The 24,869-nt window shown below is 42.6% G+C and overlaps 1 protein-coding gene across 1 annotated transcript in view; it reads right to left on the reverse strand.

The window, feature by feature from the left end:
- Positions 1-9,344: 9,344 nt before the first annotated feature.
- Positions 9,345-24,869, reverse strand: part of TMC2 (transmembrane channel like 2) — an 88,131-nt gene continuing 72,606 nt past the window's right edge. The window contains 5 exon segments of the mRNA XM_030847548.2: positions 9,345-9,445; positions 9,448-9,546; positions 14,176-14,287; positions 15,117-15,195; positions 18,536-18,661. Of these exon segments, the coding sequence (XP_030703408.2) occupies positions 9,345-9,445; positions 9,448-9,546; positions 14,176-14,287; positions 15,117-15,195; positions 18,536-18,661 (517 nt within the window).

Here is a 24,869-nt window from a genome sequence, read left to right on the forward strand (position 1 = left end):
GTTGAAATTTAAAAGAAATGCATCGATTCATTAGCAAATTAGGCATGGCTTAAGAAAGTATTAGTGAACTGGAAGATCTAACCAAATAATTTATCCAGAACGTTACAAAGAGAGATAAAGAGGTGAAAGAGCGATTAGGAGATATAGAATGTGGAATGAGAGAATCTAGCTTCTGTTCTGCCCAGAAAGCAGAAAGGATAAATAGGAGTGTATTAGTGAGGGTTCTCCAGAGAAACAGAAGCAATAGGATATAGCTATAGATACAGATATAGATATAAATATAGATAAGAGATTTATTATAGGAATTGGCTCACATGGTTATGGAGGCCGAGAAGTTCCTTGGTCTGCAGGCTGCGAGCTGGATGATGTAATTCTGTTTGAGCCAGAAGGCCTGAGAATGGGGGTGGAGGCAGCTGATGTTACAGACCCAGGTCTGATACTGAAAGCCTGAGAACCCAGAGTGCCAATGTCTAAGGGGAGGAGGAAATGGATGTCTCAGCTCAAGCTGAGATGGAACTAATGTGCCCTTTCTTCACCTTTTGGCTCTGTTCTGGTGCTCAGCGGATTGGAGGATGACCACCCACGTTTGGGAGGGCCATCTGCTTTACTCAGTTCAATTCAGATGCTAATCTCTTCCAGGAGCACCCTCACAAACACACCCAGATATAGTGTTTTACCAGCTATCTGGGCATCCCTCAGCCCAGTCAAGTGTACAACATAAAATTAACCATCACCAGGAAGAACAATATTTGAAGAGCTGGTGGATGCAGTTTCCCCAGAACTGATGAAAAGCATGGATCCAAAGGTGCAGGAATGCATCTCAAGCAGGATAAATAAAAAGAAATCCAGGCTTTCACCCATTGTAATAAACCAGCAAAACACCAAGAACAAAGAGGTCTTGAAAGCATATTTTAAATTATTAATTCAAATTTATAATGGCCACAGATTATTCAGGATTTCTACTTTCTTGGACCATTTTTGTTATAGTTTTCTGGGAATTTGTTCATTTCATCTGTGCTTTCACATTTTATAGTATAGATTTCAATTGGAGAATTTTTTATGTTTTCTGCATCATCTGTAGTTGTGATTTTTTTTATCCTTAATATTTATTTTTACTTTCTTTCCATCGGTCTTGTCAGAAAGTTTTTAATCTTATTACCATTTCAAACAATGAACTTTTGATTTTGTTGATTCTCTCTATTGTCTGTTTATTTTCTTTTAAATTAGTTTTTGCTCTTATATTTATTATTTCCTTTCTTCTACTTGTTTGGCTTTATTTTGCTGTTCTGTTTCATTTCTTAATATGAATGTTGGTTCATTGGTTTAAACTTTTCTCCTTCAATATGCATTTCCCTCTAAGTACTTCTTTAGCCGTATTCCGCAAATTTTGGCGTGCAATACTTTCATTATAATTCAATTCCAAATTTATTCTAGTTTCCATTATGATAGCTTCTATGACCCACACATTGTTTAGATGGGTGTTAAAGGTTGAAGTCTGCCTTGCTTTCCATTGCTGCTTTCTAAGCATTATTTCCTCCTCTTTCTCTTAGAAAATCCCCAGCCACCCATCACTGCCTGGTAGCATCCAATTTTGCACTGGAAAGGACACTACTTACTTTTTGGATGAGGAGGCAAGATGCTATTGATCAAAACAGTTTTGGGGTGCCACAAGCTGTTGCATTTCCTCACCTCAGATTTACTATCCTGATTGCATTGTTCCAGCTTCTGTCAATGTCAGACTAGTTCTTTAAGTTGCCAGTGTGGCCCTGACAGCTGGCATCATTTTATGTGTGTGAGGCCCAGGCGACTCATTTTAGTCTGCCGACACTTCACAGACAGGAAGATTGAACTGGTGGGGGTGGTGGGAGGGTGAGCAGAGAAATGAGCCCAAAGCTGCATCTATTCATCTTCTCAGAACCCAGACTAAGCAATGTAATTCAGCTGGTCTCTTTTGGGCCCCTGAGAACATAGGTATGTTTTGAGCTAGCAGGTACCTTGGAGACCATATGATCTAACATCCTCTTTTGTGGATGAGGAATCAGCTATAACTGTTAATGTTCAAGAAGCTACAGAATCAATTTTTCCATTCACCAAAAAAAAAAGGGGGGGGAGCTTCTCTGGTGGTCCAGTGGCTAAGACTCCACACTCCCAATGCAGGGGGCCCTGGTTTGATCACTGGTCAGGGAACTAGATCCCACATGATGCGCCTAGGAGTTTGCATGCCGCAGCTGAGGATCCTGCATACCACAGCTGAGGATCCCACATACTGCAACTAAAAGATCCCACATGTCACAAGGAAGATCCTGCACACAGCAACAGAGATCTGCGTGCCGCAACTAAAACCCGACGCAGACAAATAAATAAATAAATACTAAAAAAAAAGTGAGTGTGAAGGTACTGTAAGTGTACTTAAAAAAAAAGAGGTTTTGTGTGCCTATTGCATGCCAAGTATCTTTTTAGGTGCTGAGGGTACAGTTGTAAACAAAACCAAGTCCCTGCCACCATGGAGTTTACACCCTAGGGGAGACAGAAAATCAAGTAAATACGTAGGACATCAGGCTTTGGTACGTGTTAAGGAATGTTGCATTGTTTTATAGAGGCCATTGGTGAAGAGGCGACATTTTGAGTAGAGATCTTAAGCGGATAAACCATGCAGAGATCTGGGAGGATAATAAAAGTGGTAGTAGTACTAACCCATGACCTCTTCCTTCAGAGACTTCACTGAAGACTTCATCTTCAAGTGCTAAGATGTTTCACCGTGGGAGGCTGACCAGGGTTCCTGAGGAAGATTTCAGGGTCAGGAGGGAATTTAGGTATTCACAGAAGAATTTGGAGATGGAGGGTGGAAAGAGAGTGGAGGCAAGAGGTGTAAGATCCATTCTGGTCAGTAGTTGGACAAAAGACTAAAGGATCTAGCATGTAAGATCCAGGATGTAAGAAGCCTTGAATGAAGGCCAGGATGAGTGGCTTGGGTCTGATGAGACTCTTACTCTCCATAAAGCAGTGTTTGATTGGAGATTAGTTTGGAGGTGACATACAAGACAGATTTTTCACCAAGTTCCAGCTGAGAAAATGTCCTGCACGGGCAGCAGGTCTGAAGTGTGCTCCAGGCTCAGCTTTAAAAAGCCACATGGCAGGTCTTCCCTGGTGGCGCAGTGGTTGAGAGTCCGCCTGCCAATGCAAGGGACATGGGTTCGTGGCCCAGTCCGGGAAGATCCCACATGCTGCGGAGCAGCTGGGCCTGTGAGCCATGGTCGCTGAGCATGCGCGTCCGGAGCCTGTGCTCTGCAACGGGAGAGGCCATTGGGAAGGATAATACACTATAGCATCTCTTCCTCTTTTCTTTTGCCCAGCCTTTGGCTCACTGTGTCATTTTGGTATAAATCAACACAGAGTTTTTACTCTGGGCAACACTAATGGGGATCTATGGAAATGAATGTGCTATTTAAGTTCCAGGGACCAGGGAGAGTTTCAGGAAAGGACATTGCATGAAACAACCACAGGATGGCGGCACTTCACACTCACTTCGTGAATTTTTCACATCAAATTTCAAAGGCTTCTAGCAATTCCTAGGCCAAAGAAACCCTGCAACATTCTTTGGTAATGAGTTACACATATATGCAACATTTCCTCACAAAGACTCAGAAGAATGGGAAGCCTTCTAGGACGATCATTTAGGAGTACAGGGTAAAAGTTTTGATCAGTCATTGCTGCTTGTGTTCATAACCTGAGCCTGAGGATGTTTGATCTTATAATAATATGTGATAATATCTGTTATTTATGGAGCGCTTAGCCTAATGCTTGGCACTTAGTCTTACATGTGTCTGCTTGTTGAATCTTCACAACAGAGTTTGGAAGTTGGGTTTATATGGTTAATTCTCCAGACACAGTCAGTGATAGAGAGATCTGTATGATCTACATACCTCATCTGCCTGACTATGATGCTGGGCCTTTCTTTACATTTTCCAAACTAATACTGCATTGAAGAATAAATTATGTGGCACAATACTACAGACAGCTGTCTTTAATAGAAATCTTCAGCACTCAAAACCAATCCCAATTTACAGAATTGGATGGCACGCACACACCTGGTGATTTTGCCCTTGAAGATTGAATTTCAGTTTTTGTTCCCTAGGAACCAAAAAGGATAAAGTCCATATGCACCTGTCCTTAGGTTTTAAAGGTATCCCTTGGAAACAGCACATGAGATATAAAAATATCCATCTGATGATCTTTGTCTGCTGTCTGGAGGGTTTAGTCCATTTGCATTTATTTTGATTCCTGATATATTCTGATTTATTTATATTTATATGCTTTGTATTTTTTGTGCTGTTTTTGTTTCTTTGCTCCTCCCTCCCCCCCTTTTTCTTGGAGGCACTAGTAACCTAAGATCACTTTATATTTTTATTTTTTTAGTAGCTAATGTTCTTTATTATTTTTCTTTTTTTTAATTAAAATTTTATCGAAGTGTAGTTGATTTACAATTTTGTGTTAGTTTCAGGTGTACAGCAAAGTGATTCAGTTATGTATATACATGTATCTATTCTTTTTCAAATTCTTTTCCCATTTAGGTTGCTACATAATACTGAGCAGAGTTCCTCGTGCTATACAGTAGGTCTTGTTGGTTATCCATTTTAAATATAGCACTGTGTACATGTCAATCCCAAACTTAACTATCCCTCCCACCCACCCTTTTCCCCTGGTAACCATAAGTTTGTTCTCTAAGTCTGTGAGTCTGTTTCTGTTTTGTAAATAAATATCTAGGAAGATATTGAATACAGTTCCCTGTGCTATACAGTAGATCCTTGTTGTTTATCTATTTTATATATAGTAATGTGTATCTGTTAATTGCAAACTCCTAATTCATCCCCCCCCTTCCCCTTTGGTACCATAAGTTTGTTTTCTATGTCTGTGAATCTATTTTTGTTTTGTAAATAAGTTGATTTGTATCATTTTTTTAAGATTCCACACATACGTGATATCATATGATACTTGCCTTTCTCTGTCTGTCTTAGTGTGATAAACTCTAGGTCCATCCATGTTGCTGCAAATGGCATTATTTCATTCTTTTTTATGGTTGAGTAATATTCCATTGTGTGTGTGTGTGTGTGTGTGTGTATGTATATATTCCATGTCTTCTTTATCCATTTATCTGTTGATGGACACTTAGGTTGCTTCCATGTCTTGGCGACTGAAAATAGTACTGCTATGAACATTGGGGTGCATGTACCTTTTAGAATTAGAGTTTTTGTCTTTTCCAAATATATGCCCAGGAGTGGGATTACTGGATCATATGGTAACTCTATTTTCAGTTTTTTTAAGGAAACTCCATACTATTCTCCATAGTGGCTGCACCAATTTACATTCCCACAAATAGTTTAGGAGGGTTCCCTTTTCTCCATACCCTCTCCCGCATTTATTATTTTTAGACTTTTTGATGATGGCCATTCTGACAGGTGTGAGGTGATACCTCATAATTTTGATTTGCATTTCTCTAGTAATTAGTGAAGTTTAGCATCTTTTCATGTGCCTGTTGGTCATCTGTATGTCTTCTTTGGAAAAATGTCTATTTAGGTCTTCTGCCCATTTTTTTTTTTTTTGCGGTACGTGGGCCTCTCACTGTTGTGGCCTCTCCCATTGCGGAGCACAGGCTCCGGACGCGCAGGCTCAGCGGCCATGGCTCATGGGCCCAGCCGCTCTGCGGCATGTGGGATCTTCCCGGACCGGGGCATGAACCCGTGTCCCCTGCATGGGCAGGCGGACTCTCAACCACTGCGCCACCAGGGAAGCCCTGCTGCCCATTTTTTTGATTGGTTGTTTTTTTGATATTGAGCTGTATGAACCGTTTGTGTATTTTGGAAATTAATCCCTTGTTGGCTGCATTGTTTGCAAATATTTTCTCCCATTCCATAGGTTGTTTTTTCATTTTGTTTATGGCTTCCTCTGCTGTGCAAAAGCTTTTAAGTTTAATTTGGTCCCATTTGTTTATTTCTGCTTTTGTTTACATTACTCTAGGAGATGAATCCAAAAAAACTATTGCTGTGATTTATGTCGAAGAGTGTTCTGCCTATGTTTTTCTCTAGGAGTTTTATAGTATCTGGTCTTATATTTAGGTCTTTAATCCATTTTGAGTTTATTTTTGTGTATGGTGTTAGGAAGTGTTCTACTTTCATTCTTTCACATGTAGCTGTCCAGTTTTCCCAGCACCACTTATTGAAGAGACTGTCTTCTCTCCATTGTATATTCTTGTCATCTTTATCATAGATTAGTTGACCTTAAGAGCGTGAGTTTATTTCTGGGCTTTCTATCCTGTTCCATTGATCTATGTGTCTGTTTTTGTGCCAGTACCGTACTATTTTGATTATTGTAGCTTTGTAGTATAGACTGAATTCAGGGAACATGATTTTTCCAGTTCTGTTCTTCTTTCTCAAGATTGTTTTGGCTATTCAGGGTCTTTAGTTTTTTCCATACAAATTAAAAAATGTTTTGTTCTAGTTCTGTGAAAAATGCCACTGGTAATTTGATAGGGACTGCACTGAATGTGTAGATTGCCTTGGGTAGTATGGTCTTTTTAACAATATTGATTCTTCCAATCCAAGAACACTATATCTTTCCATTTGTTTGCATGGTCTTTAATTTCTTTCATCAGCGTCTTATAGTTTTCGGAGTACAGGTTTTTTGCCTCTTCAGGTAGGTTTATTCCTAAGTATTTTATTCTTTTTGATGTGATGGTAAATAACCTAAGATCACTTTAAATTAAATTTTCCATTTGAGTTTTTTTTTTTTTTTGAACATGCAGCTGGTATGGGGATTTTGATTCTCTGTGTGAGCGCTGCCTTGTGGATATAAATTCTCAAAGGAGACGTTTTGTCCACCACTTTCTGCTGAGGTCAAGAGAGACAAATGTCCCTTTTGTTTGGCAGGCTTATTCCTTATTGTCTCTTATACAGCATGTGGAACTTTGGTGCCCCAGCTTTGGGTAGGGCTCTACAAAGCATATCTGAATTGAGGATCACCAGTGTAGTGGATGCTGTTGGTACACTGCCCAGGTACCTACTGGCTGGTTCATCACTCCCAGTTTCTGTGAGTGTGTGAGTCACGGGGTGATCAGGTGTCCCCCTCGATCTTCAGCAAAAGTGTGTTCCTACTTATGTGGTTCTGTGTATAATGGAGCTCTTTATAGACATTGAGCATGTATATTATTAGAAATGAAAGGATCAGCCTGTAGAAATAGTGTCTGACAGAAAAATTCAGTGTCTCTTTCATTTCCCTCCAGTAAGACAAATTCACAGACAAACTAAGGTAATATCAGTAAGATACCAGTTATATTCCTATGGATGAATTATTAAATGGACTTTCTAGTTCAAATCATTCTTAGGTGAGCTGAGGAAAGAAAGAAAGAGAGGAAAGAAGGAAGGAAGGGAAGGAAAGAGGGAAGGAGGGAAGAGTGGTCTTCATGCTTGATGACCCCTGGATAGGCTGAGTAGCGAAGCTTTAAGATGGAATTAGCTGGAAGATCAAACCTGAGAATGCAGAGATGAAAGCACAATTTAGACAGTTTTCTAACGACATGTCCCAGCTGTAAAGCCACACCACATGAACATCCCTCCTCTCTTACCCTTGCCTTCTTTCTCTACCCAACTCCCTAGCTCACCTAGTTTCCTGTTGCGCTTGACAGTAGCAGGAGCCATCATTAATGAATCCTCTGACGGATGTCTTTCAAAAAAGCTTTAGCGTTTTCTTGATAGAGATCTGGTAACTATTCGAATTAGGAGATCTCCTGTTAAAATATGTCCAAAAATTCTTCGAGAGATGAAGCCAAATTTCCTTCTCTTTGAGTGTAAGCTAGACTTAGTGACTCCATTCTAATGAATAGAAACTGGTGGAATTGATAGTGTAACTTCTTAGAACAGGTTATAAGAGGCCTTGTGGCTTCCTCTTTGCTTTCTCTCGGATCACTGGCTCTGGGGGGAAATCAGCTGCTGTGTTGTGAGGACACCCAAGCAGCCCTATGAAGAGGTCCACGTGGGGAGTAATCAAGTCTGTGGATAGCCAGCAAAGAACTGAAGGCTCCTGCCAGCAGCTGTGAGTGAGCCATTTGCAAACATATCTTCTAGCCCTGTCAAATCTTCTGATGACCATAGCCTTGACTCAGATCTTGACTGCAATATGCAGAACCAGAACTGCCCAGTGAAGCCAATCCCAAGTTCTTGACCCACAGAAACTGTGTGAGATAATAAATGTTTATTGTTTTAAGCTGTTAAGTTTTGGGGATAATTTGTTACGCAGCAACAGATAACAAATACATTCCTTCACATAAAGTTGTGCGTCATCAGAACAGGATAATTTGTCTGTGTTTGTGGTGGGTGTGTAGGGATATTGGTTAACCTTGGAAGCCTGAGGGTAACCATTGGAAGTCCTGGGTTGTTACTGGCACCCTGCTGATACTTGCCTTGCTGGCAAGGCCTCTTCAGCGGTCTGACCTCCAGGGCTGATGCCCCCATGAGACTTCTGCACAGAACCAGTATGTGACACACAGCATTGCCAGAGACAAGGCTCTGCACTGCACCCTTTGCAAAACTCCCCCCAAAACCATCTTCCGTGTCCCTTTACAATAAACAATCAAATTCCTTTTAGAATTTCATGCATGAGAAAGATTTTTATGCCCTGAGAAATATTTTGTTTCCTTCAATTAGATAAGGAGAACCACACTGCTCTCTCTCCTTGCCTTGCTGCCAGGGAGGCTCCAGTGCATTTTTGGTGCTTGATGGCATCAGCTCCCCTCAGGCTAGTTTCTGGGGAATCACCATCTTCCCACTCACCAAGGCTGGACTTCAGTTCATTTACTTTTATTTTCATTGGCTTCTTCAACCTTTTGTTTACACTGGCTCACCTCCTTTGGATAGAGGTGGTGATCAGGAATGTGGGTCCCTCTGCAACCTCCTCCCAGTTGATGGGGCTGCCAGAAACCTGTCCCAACACGGGCTCCTTGCAAAAAGTCTATGATGGTGGTCATGGTCCTGCCCCCTCTTCCCAAGTCTGGAGCCGAGGGAAACAGCTGTGAGTGCAAGGTCTAGAGCTGCCTGAGCCAAGATACAGGGAAGGGCAGTTAGTGAGGGGAAGGCTCAGCTCTTCTAAAAGGTGGATAAAGCCATTGTCCTCCTGTTTTGGTAGCAAACAAGGGCTTGAGACTGAGTAATCAAGGTTCCCACAGTTCACTGAGAAGAGGGAGAATGTGCATGTGTGTGAGAAGAGAGAGGAAGAGAGAACAATTTGTGGGGGTGAGATGAGCCGGTGGGAGTCCAAGGATCAGCCCCAGGACCCTGCTCCATTAGTCCCAGCTGTCAGTGGGGAGGTCTCTGAGCACTCCTTCCAGAGGCTGACCTCCAAGGACGAGCCTGAGGCAGGGCTTGGCCAGAGTCTGGTCTGACGCCAGGGGGTGCTGGGAGGCAGGCGACACAGTCCTGCCAGCAGAACTGGAGGCCCTAGAGCCCTGCGCCTTCTGGTCCAGGGTCTGGCTTGGGCTAGCAGGGTGATGTGCGGTCCCTGCAAAATGAACAAGACAAGAATGAGGATGTGGGAGATTTCCCTACAGTTTTCTGGTGTGGAACTGGAGCTCTCTGGAGCTGCCCTGTGCTGTCATTAGCTTTCAGTCCTATTTAGTGATGTGAGAATGGTCGGATCACCCTCAGGCAACTAGGTGCACCTTGGCCTAGTCTTGGCATAAACAGCTGTGTAGGAGGAGCTGGCTGGAGAACTAGATTTTGAATGCTGGCCTTAGGCTAGACTCTGTGAGCCTGGTTTTCTTGAGAATAAAATTGGAGCAATAATAACAGCCTCACAGGTGGCTACCAGGCTCAAATATGATAATAGGGTTATGGAAACTGTTTGGATCAACCCCAGAATGGTGCTCCTGCTAATCAGATCCATTTCCAGCTCTTTCTCTTACTTGTTTCCCTCCTTCAACTCTGAGTTGGGGGCAATTACTGGCTTGTTCTTCACCAAATCCAGTTCCAGGGACATAGAGATAGACTAAGTTTACATCGTGGATGGTATGGCCTGTGGCTGAAGCCCCGGCTTTGATGGGCACCATGTCCATGTGTGACCTCCAGGTTCCTCCCCGTCCCCGCTTGATGCAAGTAGAATCACAGGATGGACAGAGCCAGTGTTCCCCACATCACTGTAACGGAGCAGGACCCCATGGGGCCTTCCTGGGACAGGCTTTCCCCCATATCCTCTGCTTTAGCTCTTCTCTGAAGTACCTAGATAACAGTATTTGATGCACATTTCCTGAGTTGTTTTATAGATGTGAAAACACCCCACCAAATGGAAGAGGTTAACTACTTGATGACCATGAGCACATAGCCCCAGGCCTCCTGGAGCCTAAGGACTGATAACATTAACCCCTGTGGCACCACCCTGTTTCCTCACCATCAGCCAGTCAGAGAACTGTGCATGAGCTGATCACACACCCTAGGATCCCCTTCCCTCACGTGGCTTTTAAAAATGCTTTGTCGAAACCCTCTGGGGAGCTTGGGACTTTTAGGGCATGAGCCACCTGTCTCCTTGCATGACACTGCAATAAACCTTTCTCTGCTCCAAACTCCGACGTTTCAGTTTGTTTGGCCTCACTGTGTGTTGGGCATGTTGCAGCAAAAATAGAAATAAGACTTAAATAGAAATGAGACTTTTCTTTTCTGATAAACAAGGAAAATAAGGAAACAATGAACAGGCTGGGGAAACAATAAACAGGCCTGAAAGAGTTAAGCAATCTTGGTTATTCTTTAGCGGTTACTACTAACAAACACTTGTAGCTAGACTTGTCCTTCACAAAGCTAAACAAAGCTAATTACTCTCTGACTCCATAGGAATTGTTCTCTGCACCTGGCATTCTTCTCCCCCTACACTCGCCTGTAGCATTCTGCATTTCAAAAAGAATGTCTTGATAACTTCAGGGACACCAGACCTGGTTGCTGAGCCGCCTGAGGCCAGCTTTGGCTGTAAATTTGCAGAAGAAAAGAAAAACATGCAAGACCTTCATTACTTTGAGCCTGACCACCTACCACTGGGATATAAACCTCTATTCCCCAGGGAGGGGAGCACAGTTCTTGAGGCCCTAGCCCACTGTGTTCCCTCTTTGCCTGGCAAAGAATAAAGGTACTCTTTCTCGTTCCTCCAAAACTCTGTCTTCATATTTCCTTTTGGCATCAGTGCACAGAGAGCCAATATTTTGGCATCAGGCACACAAACTTACGTTAACATTACCACTTGGGAAGAAAGTGGTCATCAAGTGGAAACACCCAATTTGGACATTATGGAGTGAGAAATAAAGTTTTATTGTGTTTGAACCATTAGCTGTTTTTGGCCTGTTTGTTACATCAGTGTCATTCTAGTGCTAACTTCAAGAAAGAGAAGCTAAATGAGGACAGCAACAGAGGCTACTGGAGTTTTACAGGGAAAGATTAACCATCTTCCTCAGCTCTCCCCCACACCCTAGTCCCACTGATGTGTTCACATAACCCTTTCATATACTGTAATATTGACTTAATCAGCATAAAATGGAAAGAAAGAGCTTTAGATCTGTAATAAAAAATTCAAATTTGGAGAGGGGCAAACTTTAGATCAGCAGCAGTAGAGAAAGGAGGGGAAGGGAGTGGGTAAGGTGGACAGAAACAGTGGGACTGTAGGTGAGGTAGGAGATAGATGGGGCCAACCCCAAGGGTAAGCAGCTGGAGTTCATTCCCGTGGACAGAAACTCCAAAATATCCATAGCAAGATGATCAAGACAGGAGGCTGGGTCCTGCCCAGATAAGAGATAAAAGACCACATATTTCTCATTCTTGAAGTCAAGGAGACCTTCCTGACTAGAAAGCTCCTTGGAGGTCAAAAGGGGAGTGATGTCAAGGCCACCCATAGGCCTCTTTGCTGGAATCCATCTTGGCTGAGAGATGCTCACACACACAGGGGAGGACCGTGAGATATACCAAATACAGACTAAGAACCAGGCAAATCAAAATGATAGGCCAAAGGAAACCCAGAAGAAATGCCCCATATAAGTGATTTAAATTACCACAAGGGCGTGACTCTCTCTCTGAGCCCACCCGTGTGTCTATCCACAAGTACTGTACTTTTTCCTCCTAATAAACACTTTGTTTCACTACTTTCCTTCTTTGTGGGAACTCTTTTCTGCAAAGCTGAAGGGTCAGGGCCTTATCACTGACCATTCGTCTAGTGGCTAGGATTCTGCACTCTCACTGCTGCAACCCTACCTTAATCTGTGGCCGGGAACCAAAACCTTGCTTAAAGCCGCTGCAGGCCGAGGCCACCCAAGATCATGGGCACATGAATGGACCACTGTCAAACCAATGTAACTTTCTTGCTTTCTCATGTTAAATGTTTTATAAACCTATTTTTTCCTTCCATCGGTGTCCAAATAAGTCCATTCCATTTTTTTGTCTTGTTTTTGTTGGTGATATGACAACATAGTATCACATTTACTCCATTTCCTGCCCTGTGTGGAAAAATTAGGTGAATTCAAACACCTTCTACAGGGACTTCCTTGGTGGTCCTGGGGGTAAGACTCCACTCTCCAAACGCAGGGGGCCAGTGTTCAACCCCTGGTCTGGGAACTAGATCCTGCATGCATGCTGCAATTAAGAGTCCACATGCCGCAACTAAGCCTGCATGCTGCAACTAAAGATCCTGCATGCCACAATGAAGACCCAGCGCAGCCAAAATAAATAAATAATAATTAAAAAAAACCAAAAAAGCCCCCCCCAAACACTTTCTTCTGCTCCACAATAAGTGCCAGCCGTTCACTCTTCTGCATTCCATCTCTCAATGAGGCTTCCAAGCTATTGATGGACTGCAGCTGATCTTGCTGACAAGAATGTCTGTAGTTTTGAAATGCCTTCCATATATTTTGGAGACTTACCAGGAATAGGTTCTACATTGACACAGACCTCTTGTCCTCTTTTTGTAACATCCACTTGTTTATGGCTTATTTTAATACTTATTGCTATTCCAATATCAACAAGTGTTTGCTAGGGATACACACAGGTGCCCTTTTTTGCTCCGGATCTGCTTCTACAGTCACTCTCTGCACTATTGGAGCTCGAGAACTAAGGATTTTCATCTTCAGGGAAATACTGCTATGTGCTTAAATTCTTCTTGGTTCTGTTTCCTAGAGATGCCTATATGTTACAAAGGCATCAAATAAATGATAAGTAATCTCTGCACTAAAAATTCTAACTCCTAAACTCTCAGCCATTTCTTGTGCATCTCTTTCAATTTCCACATCGAAGGTCAAAATTACCGCATATTGACACTTTAATTTTGACACAGGGACAATCCTTGGAAAATGAGATCAGATCAGAGATGGTCTCTTTCAATTTGACCTTTCCTCACTCCCAAGGTAGAGATGGTCTGTGATTATTCCCCTTTGAAGCTCTGTGACACCTTTTTTGGAATGTGTGTGGCTTTTTCTCACCCTGTTATCCTAGCTATTCCAGTGCTGCCCTTTTCTCTAAGAGAATACAAACTGGTTCTGGTGGGAGTAGCAGCTGCTAGATGCAAATCTCCTTATTTCTCCTCCTAAAGAAAATGCTTAAAACAACACACAAAACAAATACTTCCTCCATCCCTGGCAGCTGTGATCCATGTCAGCCAACCTCAGAGCATCTTAAAGGATCTGGATGGGACACAAACCCAATGCTCCTACATTGGGTTAAATAGCCAGATATTAAGAGGATATGACACGGGAAATGACAGACTCGGGAATGAGAGTGAAGAAGACAAAGTCACTTCAGAAATGAAGATGAAATGACTAAGAACCACCACCATAGAAAATGTGAGAGACTCAGGGGATAGAAATGAGGGAAACAACCCTGGTATTTCCCCATTTTACAGACATTCCTCCTCCTCCTACCAGCTCACGTTCATTGGTTCTCTGTGCCAGGAAGTCTGTGTAGCACTTCACATGCATAATCCCACCTCATTTGTACCGCCCCTCGAGGTTGCCTGCGATTCACTCTTGTTTTATTTTGCCCAGCTTCATACAGCTAATAATTGCCAGAAATCTGATTTCAATCCCAGATGTATCTGATTTCACAGCATTTGCTCTTTACATTTTCCCACGTGGCCTTGTAAAAGTAATCATCATGAAATAGAATTTACCTTCTTTGGTGAGCTGGGTGGCATTTTTGGAGTTGCGTTTAGCTGTGTCCTCTGAATCTCTGGCTGTGGCTCTGCCTTTGAAAGATTTGTGGCTCTTTTCAACTTCACGTAGCTGCAGGAAAAAAAATGAAAGGTTGATCCTGGTCAGGGAAATGAGTGTTTGAGTTTCGGAGCCCAGGATGGTGAGATCTAGAGGGCAGCCACCTTAAATAGCCGGTTCTTGTCCTCACCGCTGGTTGGAGAGGGCACCTGGGACTCAGGTTTGCATGGCATTTGAAGGAACATCTGGCCAGGGGAGGACAGAACCTCTGCCAATCCTGTATTTCAATTGTTTTCTATACCTGGGCAGGAGGAAGTGTGGGTGGGGAACTGGCAGTGAGGCTGATGAGACTAGTTCCAGAAGAGGGGGTGAGGAAGCAAGGAAGGCAGGGCTTAGGGAGGGTTGGTGTAGAGCCTTTACCGCGTGAAGAAGGTGGGGTTGGGGGCTGGGAGAGCAGAAGAGGCAGTCAGCGTGTCAGCAGATGTTGAGAGAGGCTGTCCCAGTGTGGAGGGGACTTAAGAGACTCCTTAGGTCATGGGGCACAAGCACTGTGTTGTTCTGACAATGCTGTTTTCTTTAGTATTTCTAGTTTTAGTTTTAATAGGTAGGAATTACTGTGGGTACTGGTTTTATTGTGTATGAACATTGGTTTAATCTATTGAGTTTCTCCTGTTCTTTAGCAACCGCTCAAAATTTAAGTCATTACTGTTATGTATTCCCAAATACCCTCAGAATATAAATGCATGTCATTGAGTCTCTCAAGGCTGCTTCCTACCATGCAGATAATTTGGGGTTTGGTTTAGAGGAAAGCCATTTAAAGAATACAACTGGGCTCAAAGAGCAAATTAGCAAAAACCAAAAACATAACATCTTTTTGAATGAAAATGCCCGACAGACTCACCGCTTGGATTTTCTTTCTCAGCTGGGCATTAGCTCGGGAAAGGCTTTTGGAAACTGAGTTCAGGTAGTAAATGGCCAGGCTGCAAGAGAAAAGCATGCTCCGGGGGTACTGTGATCTTGGAAAATGGCAAGAGCTGGACACCTTTCCCGAAGAATCACAGCAGACTTCCTGGAATAGGTGACCAGGCTTTGCCTCTGGGCAGGGTGGAGGGAGGTCTTACCATCATCTTAAGTTCTCCACTTAACATCATTGACAAGGTCTTGGACATCCCTGTTCTCTCTCTATGTTATTGAACACATTTCTAGTTCTCAGAGTGTTTAATAAAGGTTAACTAAAAGAATCAGTCCTCTTCTGGGGAACCTGAAGAGGCAGGGGAGAGGCAGGTTTCTTGTCTGCAGAAACAGCTGCTTGTGTTTCCTGGATACCTGCCCTGTGTCAGGCTCTGTGCCATGTGCATCCCACTCCACGTCTCACTGGTTTTGATGAAACCCTGTGAAGAAGAAAGGATGACTCCTGTCTTTACAGGTCAGCATCCTGGAATGCAGAGAGTTTAAGTCACTTGCCCAAGGCCGCCCTATCTATTTGCACTTGTCGGAGACCACATTTGATGCCAAAGCCTTCAAGTGCGGAGAGAGGAGAGAGAGGTGCTAAGTGACCTGCTCCAAGCTTGCCTAGAAACACAACTGCACAGACCCCAAAGGCCCTCTACCCAGGGTGCCCTGATGGGAATGTCTGTCCTGGGCTTGTGGTTTTCAGAGTCCAGCCCCCACTGGCTGACTGGGTGGCTGGGTGTCCTTTGAGGCCATAGCCTGGGCTTCCCTTTCACAGGATCTAGGATTTGGGGCTTGTCCTGGATGTACCACCTGAGAAGGAGGGGCCACAAAAGCCCGGGATGCCTCCTGGACTGGGTGCTCCAACAGCCTGTCCTTATCTGTCACTTTTCTTGGGTCTTCTGATCCTTGCCCTCAGGGTGGATCCTGAGGTGGAGCCACTTCAGCAGAATCCTCGAGCTCTCTTACAGGCAGAAGGGAGGAACCACGCAGCCTTTGGTAGAGTATGGGTCAGAGGCTGTCCCGTGAGCTTCCTGAAGCAAAGACTCAGAGGACCGTGGGCGACAAGAGGCCAGAAGGAGGACAAGCAAGGGACCACCATCTGTTGGGAAGGCGCCCATGAGGCCTTGCCCTCTCTCCTAATTCACAGCACATTTGTTAGGGAGGAACCAGAGATCAGAGAAGATAAAATACTCCTGGGTGGCTGTGTTCCTCCTGAGGCTGTTTCCAAGCTTAGCATTTCCCTGTGCCGCCCCGTAAGGTCAGGTTTGGTGTCTGGGTTCCAGAATTTCCTCAGGTGGTTGTCACTACCATGTCAGCCCTCCTTCATGCCGGGACTAGAAGCAGAGGATGTCTGAAGTCAAGGATGTAAGGAAATACACCTATTTTGGAGAGCAATTCAGCACTATCTTCAAAGACTGAAGAAACGCATACCTATGACCCAGCAATACCACTTCTAGAAGTCTATCTTAGAGAAAACTGTAATATGCGCGCAAGGAGACATATAAGGAGATAGCCAAAAAGTGGAAACAACCTATCTCTATGCAGAGAAATGGTTAAACTGTGGTTTAATCACACAACTGATAAAAGAAATTTTCACATATTGAGGCATGGGGAAGTCATTCTGGTTTATACATGAGCTAACTTGAATTTTATGCTAACTAAAGCAGCCTGCTTGTGACCTATCAAGCATACGTTGTACATCTGCTTTTTTTTTTTTTTTTTTTTTGGTGACCTCACGATTTGCGGGATCTCAGTTCCCTGACCAGGGATTGAACCCGAGACACGGCAGTAAAAGCCCAGAATCCTAACCACTAGGCTACCAGGGACCTCCTATATCTATTTTAATTATGAAAGAAAAGGGCACATTGACCAGAAGTAAAGAATGTCCATGTGAAAAATAAAGATTAAATGTCTCCTTTCCTAGGATTCCAATGCTGGTCCTCCTTTGATGATAAGATTCGCTTCCCAGATGCCAAGGCCATGCTGACTCGCTGTGTGTGTGCTGATCTGTTTTCTTTTTTGAAACCTTGAAAGAATGTATTCCTGATTTGTTTAATGTTCTTTGTTCTGTCAAGATATAAAATTGTGCTGAAAACCATGCTTCTCTGGAGCAACTTCTCAGAGTTATCTAAGAAGCTGTCTTCTGAGCTATAGTCCTCAGTTTGGCTCAAATAAAACTCTTTTCTATTCCTATTACAGATTGTTTATTGATTATTTTTGTGACACAGTGGAATACAACAGAGCCATGAAAATGTGTGCTCGTGTATCCACGTGAAAAAGTCCCCCAAACATAACGTGAGTGAGGAAAGCTGTGTAGTCTGAACGAGTCATGAAAAATTTTTGAACTCAGAAAGCAATAGTACGTACACGTGATTAAATGGTCCAGATTGGAAATGATGAAAACTAATCCAAATAGTGGTCACCTTTGGAGAGGGAGGGAGAGAGAAAGACTGGGTGGGGCTTGAAGTGTAACATTTCTTTCTTTTAAAAAGAGAGACTGATCTGAAGCAAATATTGCTAAATGTTAACATCTGTTTAATCTTGTGATCTTGTACATGCTTGTCTGTATGTTTCTGTACGTTAGGAATATTTCACAATTTCCTGCCCTGCTCCTTCCTTGAGCGTTCATTGTTTGCCTCCTACGCCCCAGGCATGGGGCTGGTGTTGGGGATACAGATATCGCCAAGCCCACCCACATCTTCAGTCTGTGAGAGGGATGGTGACAAATGCACCGAACACTCTAGTGCACGGGGTGCTCTGTAGAGAAGTCCTGCGGGCCCAGCCAGGGACAGGCTGCATCAGGCCTCAGCTTTCTTGGGGAAGGGGTCTTTGATATTTCCAGTGGATGTTTTGGAGGGTGCTGCAGACAATGCCAGTACTCACCTTATGCTTTGGGCCCTATCTTCAGTGTGCTCACTGAAAGACTTACAGCTGCCAGTGTAGCCCCGCCCCACACTCGGAAACCATTCTGTCCATGAAGGCAGCTGGCCCAAACTGCCGGGCAATTAACCAACGCCTCTTCCCTTCCACATCTCCCAGCAACACTCAACCAGTGATGGATGGGAACTGGTCTACAGATGCCCCGGATCCCTCACCCTTGAGCGGGATAACTCAGAGGCACACTTTCCCAGAACTCCCAGCAGGATTAAAGTCACCCCAGTAGTAAGAATGCACCTTCCTGTCCCTTCTCTGTCTTACTTCCCTACACACACTGCTCCCTCCAATTGCGATTTAGATTGCGTTTAAGTCTTTGTCTGAGGATCTGCTTCTGGGAAATCCAGATTGAGAGGGCAAGAAAGAAGGACCTGCCAAGGAAGTCTCGGGGAGGTTTCCACGAGGCAGAGCCACGGCCCCTGGCTAACTTACAACATCAGCAGGATGGCTGGAATGATCAGGCCTGGATTGGCGAGGAAAGCAAAAATCTTGCCCAGGAAGGTTGGGAAATCGTTTTCGACCGTCTCTTGGATGACGTCATACATTCTGTTTTTCCCACTGGAAAGAGGAGAGAATACATTATAGCGTGCTGTGAAGTTCATACGGCATAAACAACTGTGTCCATACCCTGGAGGGTCCAGGCCGCCACTCACGACTACTCTCCTGGAAGAACAGAGCTCTTCTCCACAGGGACTGCAGTGGAAAAAGCCCCCACGTGGGGCTGCCCTGTAGGCGAGGGCTTAGACATGCCTCAGCACCCTGGCTCCCCAGCTTCAAGTCCTCGGGGCCTCACAACCTCTCAAACTACCTCGGTCTCCTGTGCCTGGTACCTTCCTCGGCAAGATGAAAATGGGTTTTCTCCTATACTCTCATGGGAGAAAATGGCCTGTGATGTAGCTATGAGACCAACATGGAGCTTCCTCTGGGTCCCTGGGCCTGGAGGCAGCTCTCCAGATACTGATGTGATGGACAGCCTCATGGTGGCTCAAAAATACCTACAATTAGTCTTCAGATGAGAATTCTAGTATTGCCTAGGGCAGGCTCTTGGACTGTTCACAACAGTAATTTTGATTTTCTTCAAATACCTAAGAACCATTATGCAGACTGCCTTCTACAAATACCTGCCCAGAGATTACTGTCTGCTCCTGGCTTTTGGTTGGTAGCTTTGCTGCCAAGAACAGGAATTTATGGTTTGAAATTCCTGGTTTAAATCCTCTCTCCTCCATTTATTAGCTGTGGGACACCATGGACAATTTACTTACTCACTTTCTGCCTGTATTCATACCCTCACTCTCCCCACTAGAGCTGTACTTTTCTTTTCGAGGAGCACAGGCTCCGGACACACAGGCTCAGTGGCCATGGCTCAAGGGCCCAGCCGCTCTGCGGCATGTGGGACCTTCCCGGACCGGGGCATGAACCTGTGTCCCCTGCATCGGCAGGCGGACTCTCAACCACTGAGCCACCAGGGAAGCCTGAGCTGTACTTTTCAATGTGGTTATTAAAATTAAATTAAATTAAATTAAAAATTCAGTTTCTTAGTCACACATTTCAAGGAGTCATGTGACTAATAGCTACTATATTTGAGGAGCAGATGTGGATTTTTCTCCCTCATATAGAAAGTTCTATTGGTTAGTGCTGCAGAGGTTTGATATCTTTGGGCAAGATACTGAAAATTTCTCTGCCCTGGTTTCCTCGTCCGTATAATATAGTACAATAATAAAATAGTATATACAATATGGTATTATAAATATAATAACAGCATTTGTCTCAGATTGTTTAGAGGACATAGACATGAATTCATATAAAACATTGAGTATGGGGCTGTCAAATTATAAGTGCCCTCCAAAATGTTGCATCTAGAACCTTCATTTTTCTCTTATGTGTCAATCAGGGGTTAGCAAACAATGGCCCATGGACCAAATTTGGCTTGCTACCTGTTTTTATAAGGCCTGTGGGCTAAGAATGGCTTTTACATTTTTAAATAACTGGAAAAATATCAAAAGAAGAATATTTTGTGACACATAGAAATTGAAGTATGAATTCAAACTTCAGTGTCTGTAAATGTTTTATTGGAACACAGCCACGCTCATTTATTTATGTATAGTCTCTGGTTGTTTTTGTGCTATAATAGCAGAGATGAGTAGTTGTGTTAGCAAACATCTGTGGCCATCTCAATGCTTAGTACTGCTGCACAGCACACTACAAATTGCAATGATGTAGTTATAACATGACAGCATTTCAAGTGCCATGCATATCGCCACATCATAACATTTAATTTATCATTAGTAGTATTATTTGGCTGTGCCCTGTAGCTTGCGGGATCTTAGTTCCTTGACCAGGAATTGAACCCGCACCCTCGCCAGTGAAAGTGCAGAGTCCTAACCACTGGACCACCAGGAAATCCCTATTATTTTTTTAATTACTGCTACATAACCATTTTGTAAAAACAGGAAAAGTGGACTTCAAATGTGATGCTTAAGTCACAATAGAATGTGGATTATTTTGTCATTGAATTATGACGTATTAGATGATGCATTAGTTTTCAGTGACTACTGTGTAACCAATTACCACACTGGAGGCTTAAAACAATACAAATTATTTTCTTACAGTTCTGGAGGCCAAAAGGTCTGAAATGGTTTCACTGGACTGAAACCAAGGTGTCAGCAGGGCTGCTCTCCTTTCAGAGGGAGGCTCTAGGGAAGAATCTGTTTCTTTTTCTCAACTTTTAGAGCTTCATTCCCTGCATTCCTTGGCTCAGGGTCCCTTCCTCTATCTTCAAAGCTAGCAGCATAGAATCTTCAAATCTCTTTCTGCTTTCAAGGTCACATCACTTACTGCTCTTCTATAGTCAAATATCTCTTTGCCTCCCTCTAATAAGGACACGTGATTTAGGGCCCATCTGGGTAATTCAGATAATCTCCCCATCTCAACATCCTTAATCAGATAAGCAAAGACCATTTTGATGAATAAGGTAACATCCACAGGTTCCAGGGATTAGGACCTGGATATCTTTGGGAGCCATTATTCAGCCCACCAGTCTGCTCTCTGGCCTCCAAACATTCACACTCATTCCACCTGCAAAATATATTCACCACCATCCCTACATGCCCCAAAGTCTCAACCTATTACAGCATCAACTCAGAGTCCAAAAATCTCATCTAAATATCATGGACTCAAAAGTCCCAAATCTCATCTAAATCAGGTGTAGGTGAGACTTGGGGTATGATCCATTTTGGGGCAAAATTTCTCTCTATCTGTGGAGCTGTGAAACTAGAAAGCAAGTTATTTACTCCCAAAATACAATGGTGGGTCAGCCATAGGATAACAGTTATAGATATTCCAATTCCAAAAGGAAGAAAATGGAAGGAAGAAAGGAATCACCAGTTCCCAGCAATTTTGAAGTCCAGTCAGCCAAATTCCATTAGATTTCAAAGGCCTGAGAATGATTTTCTCTCGGCTCAACCCTCTGTGCCTGCCTGCAGCTCTGCCCTCCAGGCCCAAGACTCTGGCCTCGGAGTCATCCTTCCTTTTTCTTGAAGAGTAGCACAGGTTTCAGCTGAGTAGATTTGATCAGCCTGTTTACTGACTATAGAATATTTGGAGTCCAACAGCTTTCCTTCATTTTGTCTCTTCTCTGCCCCTTTCAGTCCAAGCTCTGATACTGCTCATACAACAATCTCAAATACCTGGTGGGGCTTCCATGTATGTTGTGGGAATTCAGTCCATTACACAAGAGGGTCCTACACAGATCTTTCCTGGATAATTCCATTTCTATTTCTGGCTTCTGCTGAGATGGTTGAGAGGATCCGAGTTACATGCTTAAAAGAATCATCTGTGTGAATGAATATTCAGATCCTTCAGAAGCACTAGCAAAATGTTGTCCAGCCTCCTCCTTGGCTTTCTCCTTAGAGCATGCTTTCCTAACAGTGAACCTGTTTTTAGAGTCTTCTGCAAACTGCACAGACTGAGAATTTCCCAAATCATCAAGTCCTGGTTCCTTTTTGCTTATCAGTTCTTTCCTCAATTTATCTCTTTCTTCTCACATTTTTAGTATAAACAGCAAGAAGAAACTAGGCTGCACCTTCAACACTTTACTTAGAAATATCCTCAGCTATAATCTCCAAAATATACAAACAGATCATATAACTCAACAACAACAAAACAAACAACCCAACTAAAAAATGGGCAGAAAATCTTAACAGACATTTCTCCAAAGACATACAAATGGCCAATAGGCACATGAAAAGATGCTCAATATCACCAATTATTAGAGAAATGCAAATCAAAACTACAGTGAGGTACCACCTAACACTGGTCAGAATGGCCATCATTAAAAAGTCTACAAATAACAAATGCTGGAGAGAGTGTGGAGAAAAGGGAACCTCTTACACTGTTGGTGGGAATGTAAATTGATACAGCCACTACGGAGAACCTTAAAAAACTAAAAATAGAACTACCATATGATCCAGCAATCCCACTCCTGGGCATATACCTGGACAAAACTATAATTCAAAAAGATACATGCACCCCTATGTTCATAGAAGCACGATTCACAATAGCCAAGACATGGAAACAACCTAAAGGTCCATCGACAGATGAATGGATAAAGAAGATGTGGTACATATATACAATGGAATATTCCTCATCCATTAAAAAGAACAAAACAATGACATTTGCAGCAACATGGATACAACCAGAGATTATCATATTAAGTGAAGTAAGTCAGAAAGAGAAAGATAAATATCATATGATATCACTTATATGTGGAATCTAAAATATGGCACAAATGAATTTATCTACAAAACAGAAACAGACTCACAGATATAGAGAACAGACTTGTGGTTGCCAAGGGGGAGAGAGGGAGGGGGAGGGATGGACTGGGAGTTTGGGATTAGTAGATGCAAACTATTATATATGGGATGGATAAACAACAAGGTCCTACTGTATAGCACAGGGAAATATATCCAATCTCCTGGAAAAAAACCATAATGGAAAAGAATATTAAAAAATGTATATATGTGCATAACTAAATCACTTTGCTGTACAGCAGAAATTAGCAAAACACTGTAAATCAACTATACTTCAATTAAAAAAAAACAGAGAAAAAAGTTTTTACTAAGATTGATCTTCAAAAAAAAGAAATATCCTCAGCTGTGGACTTCCCTGGCGGTCTAGTGGTTAAGACTCTGTGCTTCCACTGTAGGGGGCGTGGGTTCGACCCCTGGTCGGGGAATTAAGATCCCACATGCCACGCAGTGCAACCAAAAAAAAAAGAAAAGAAAAGAAAAAAAAAGAAATATCCTCAGCTAAATATAGAAGTTTATCATTTACAAATTCAGCTTTCCATACAACTGAAGGACATAGTTTATCTAAGCTTTCTGTCTCTATATAACAAGGATACCCTTTCCTCTAGTTTCCAAAATCATGGTCCTCATTTACCAGTGATGAAGTAATTAAATTGTAGGAGCTGAAGGAATGTATTCAGAGAAAATATACTTAAGACTTTTAGATTTTCCAGCAAGAGCAGTTGCTTGAAGAGTTGAGGACATTCAAACACAAGGCAAGTGATCTCAGGTGGTTTTCTTTGGCTCTTAATGAGTCAATAGATGTTTCTGATACTGCTTAGTTGTTATTTGAGGAGTTAATGCCAAGTCTGAAGTGACTGAAGAATTAACTCCTATGAATATTCTGTGCAGGACATATATGGGTGAAATTTTCTCAAAGAAATTGAGAAAACACTAATTTAGTACAACTGAATGGAACGGAATTCAGTACAACTGAAATGAAGTGGAAGCTGCTATGATGTGCTACAACTGATAATGGTCAAACTATATACAGAGGAGAAGAAGGCATAGCTGAACAAATTAACAAAGCTTGTGAAAATTTCAGTGTGTGCACACTATGGTTATTCATTTTCTTATTCATCAGTAATTTGTAGAAAATATTTGAATCATGTACAATTGAGTCAATAGTGTCAATGGTAAACTTCATTTGCTCTCATGACTTAATCATTTTCATATCTGTGAATTTTTATCAGAAATAGAAACTGAATATCCTGACTTGCCCTACTGCACAGCAGTCCGATGGCTTGGCAGTAATAAAGCTTTATGGCAAATTTTTTTTCTATGGTGGTAGATGTGTTGCCATGTCTGGCACAAAAATTTATCTGGCAGCAAAGATGGCTATCTGGGCAGGACAACTGATTTTTTTTTTTTTTTAGGACAACTGATTTTTGATGATACAGAATAGTAACCCTGAACCTCTATTATGTGAAATATCACCTCCTTCCCCTCAAAAGAATTCCATTCTTCTCATTGGTAGTCCTGTATTACAAAAAATTATACTCTATTATTATGATCATATTTTGAATTTTGCCAGTAAAAACTTTGTGGGCATTTGTTTCTCTCCTGTTATATAAGTACCTACATAATAGTCTTGATTTTGTCTCTTGATCCTCAAAGCCTAAAATATGTACTATCAGGTTCTAAAAGAAAAAAGTTAGCTGATCCCTGGTGTAGATAATGTTTCCCACCTCATAGCATTGTTATGAGTACCAGCTACCCCGAATTCAGGCAGGGCTCAAGCTTAACAAATTCGTATATATGCCCTACTATGGATTAGCACACTCCTCCAAGTACTTTACAGATAACAGCACACTAAACCCTCACAGCAACAACTGAAATAAAGTGGAATCTGCTGTGATGTGCTACAACTGATAATGGCCAAACTATATACAGAGGAGAAGAAGGCATAGCTGAACAAATTA

Source organism: Globicephala melas, chromosome 15, assembly GCF_963455315.2.
Source record: "Globicephala melas chromosome 15, mGloMel1.2, whole genome shotgun sequence".
NCBI lineage: Eukaryota > Metazoa > Chordata > Mammalia > Artiodactyla > Delphinidae > Globicephala > Globicephala melas.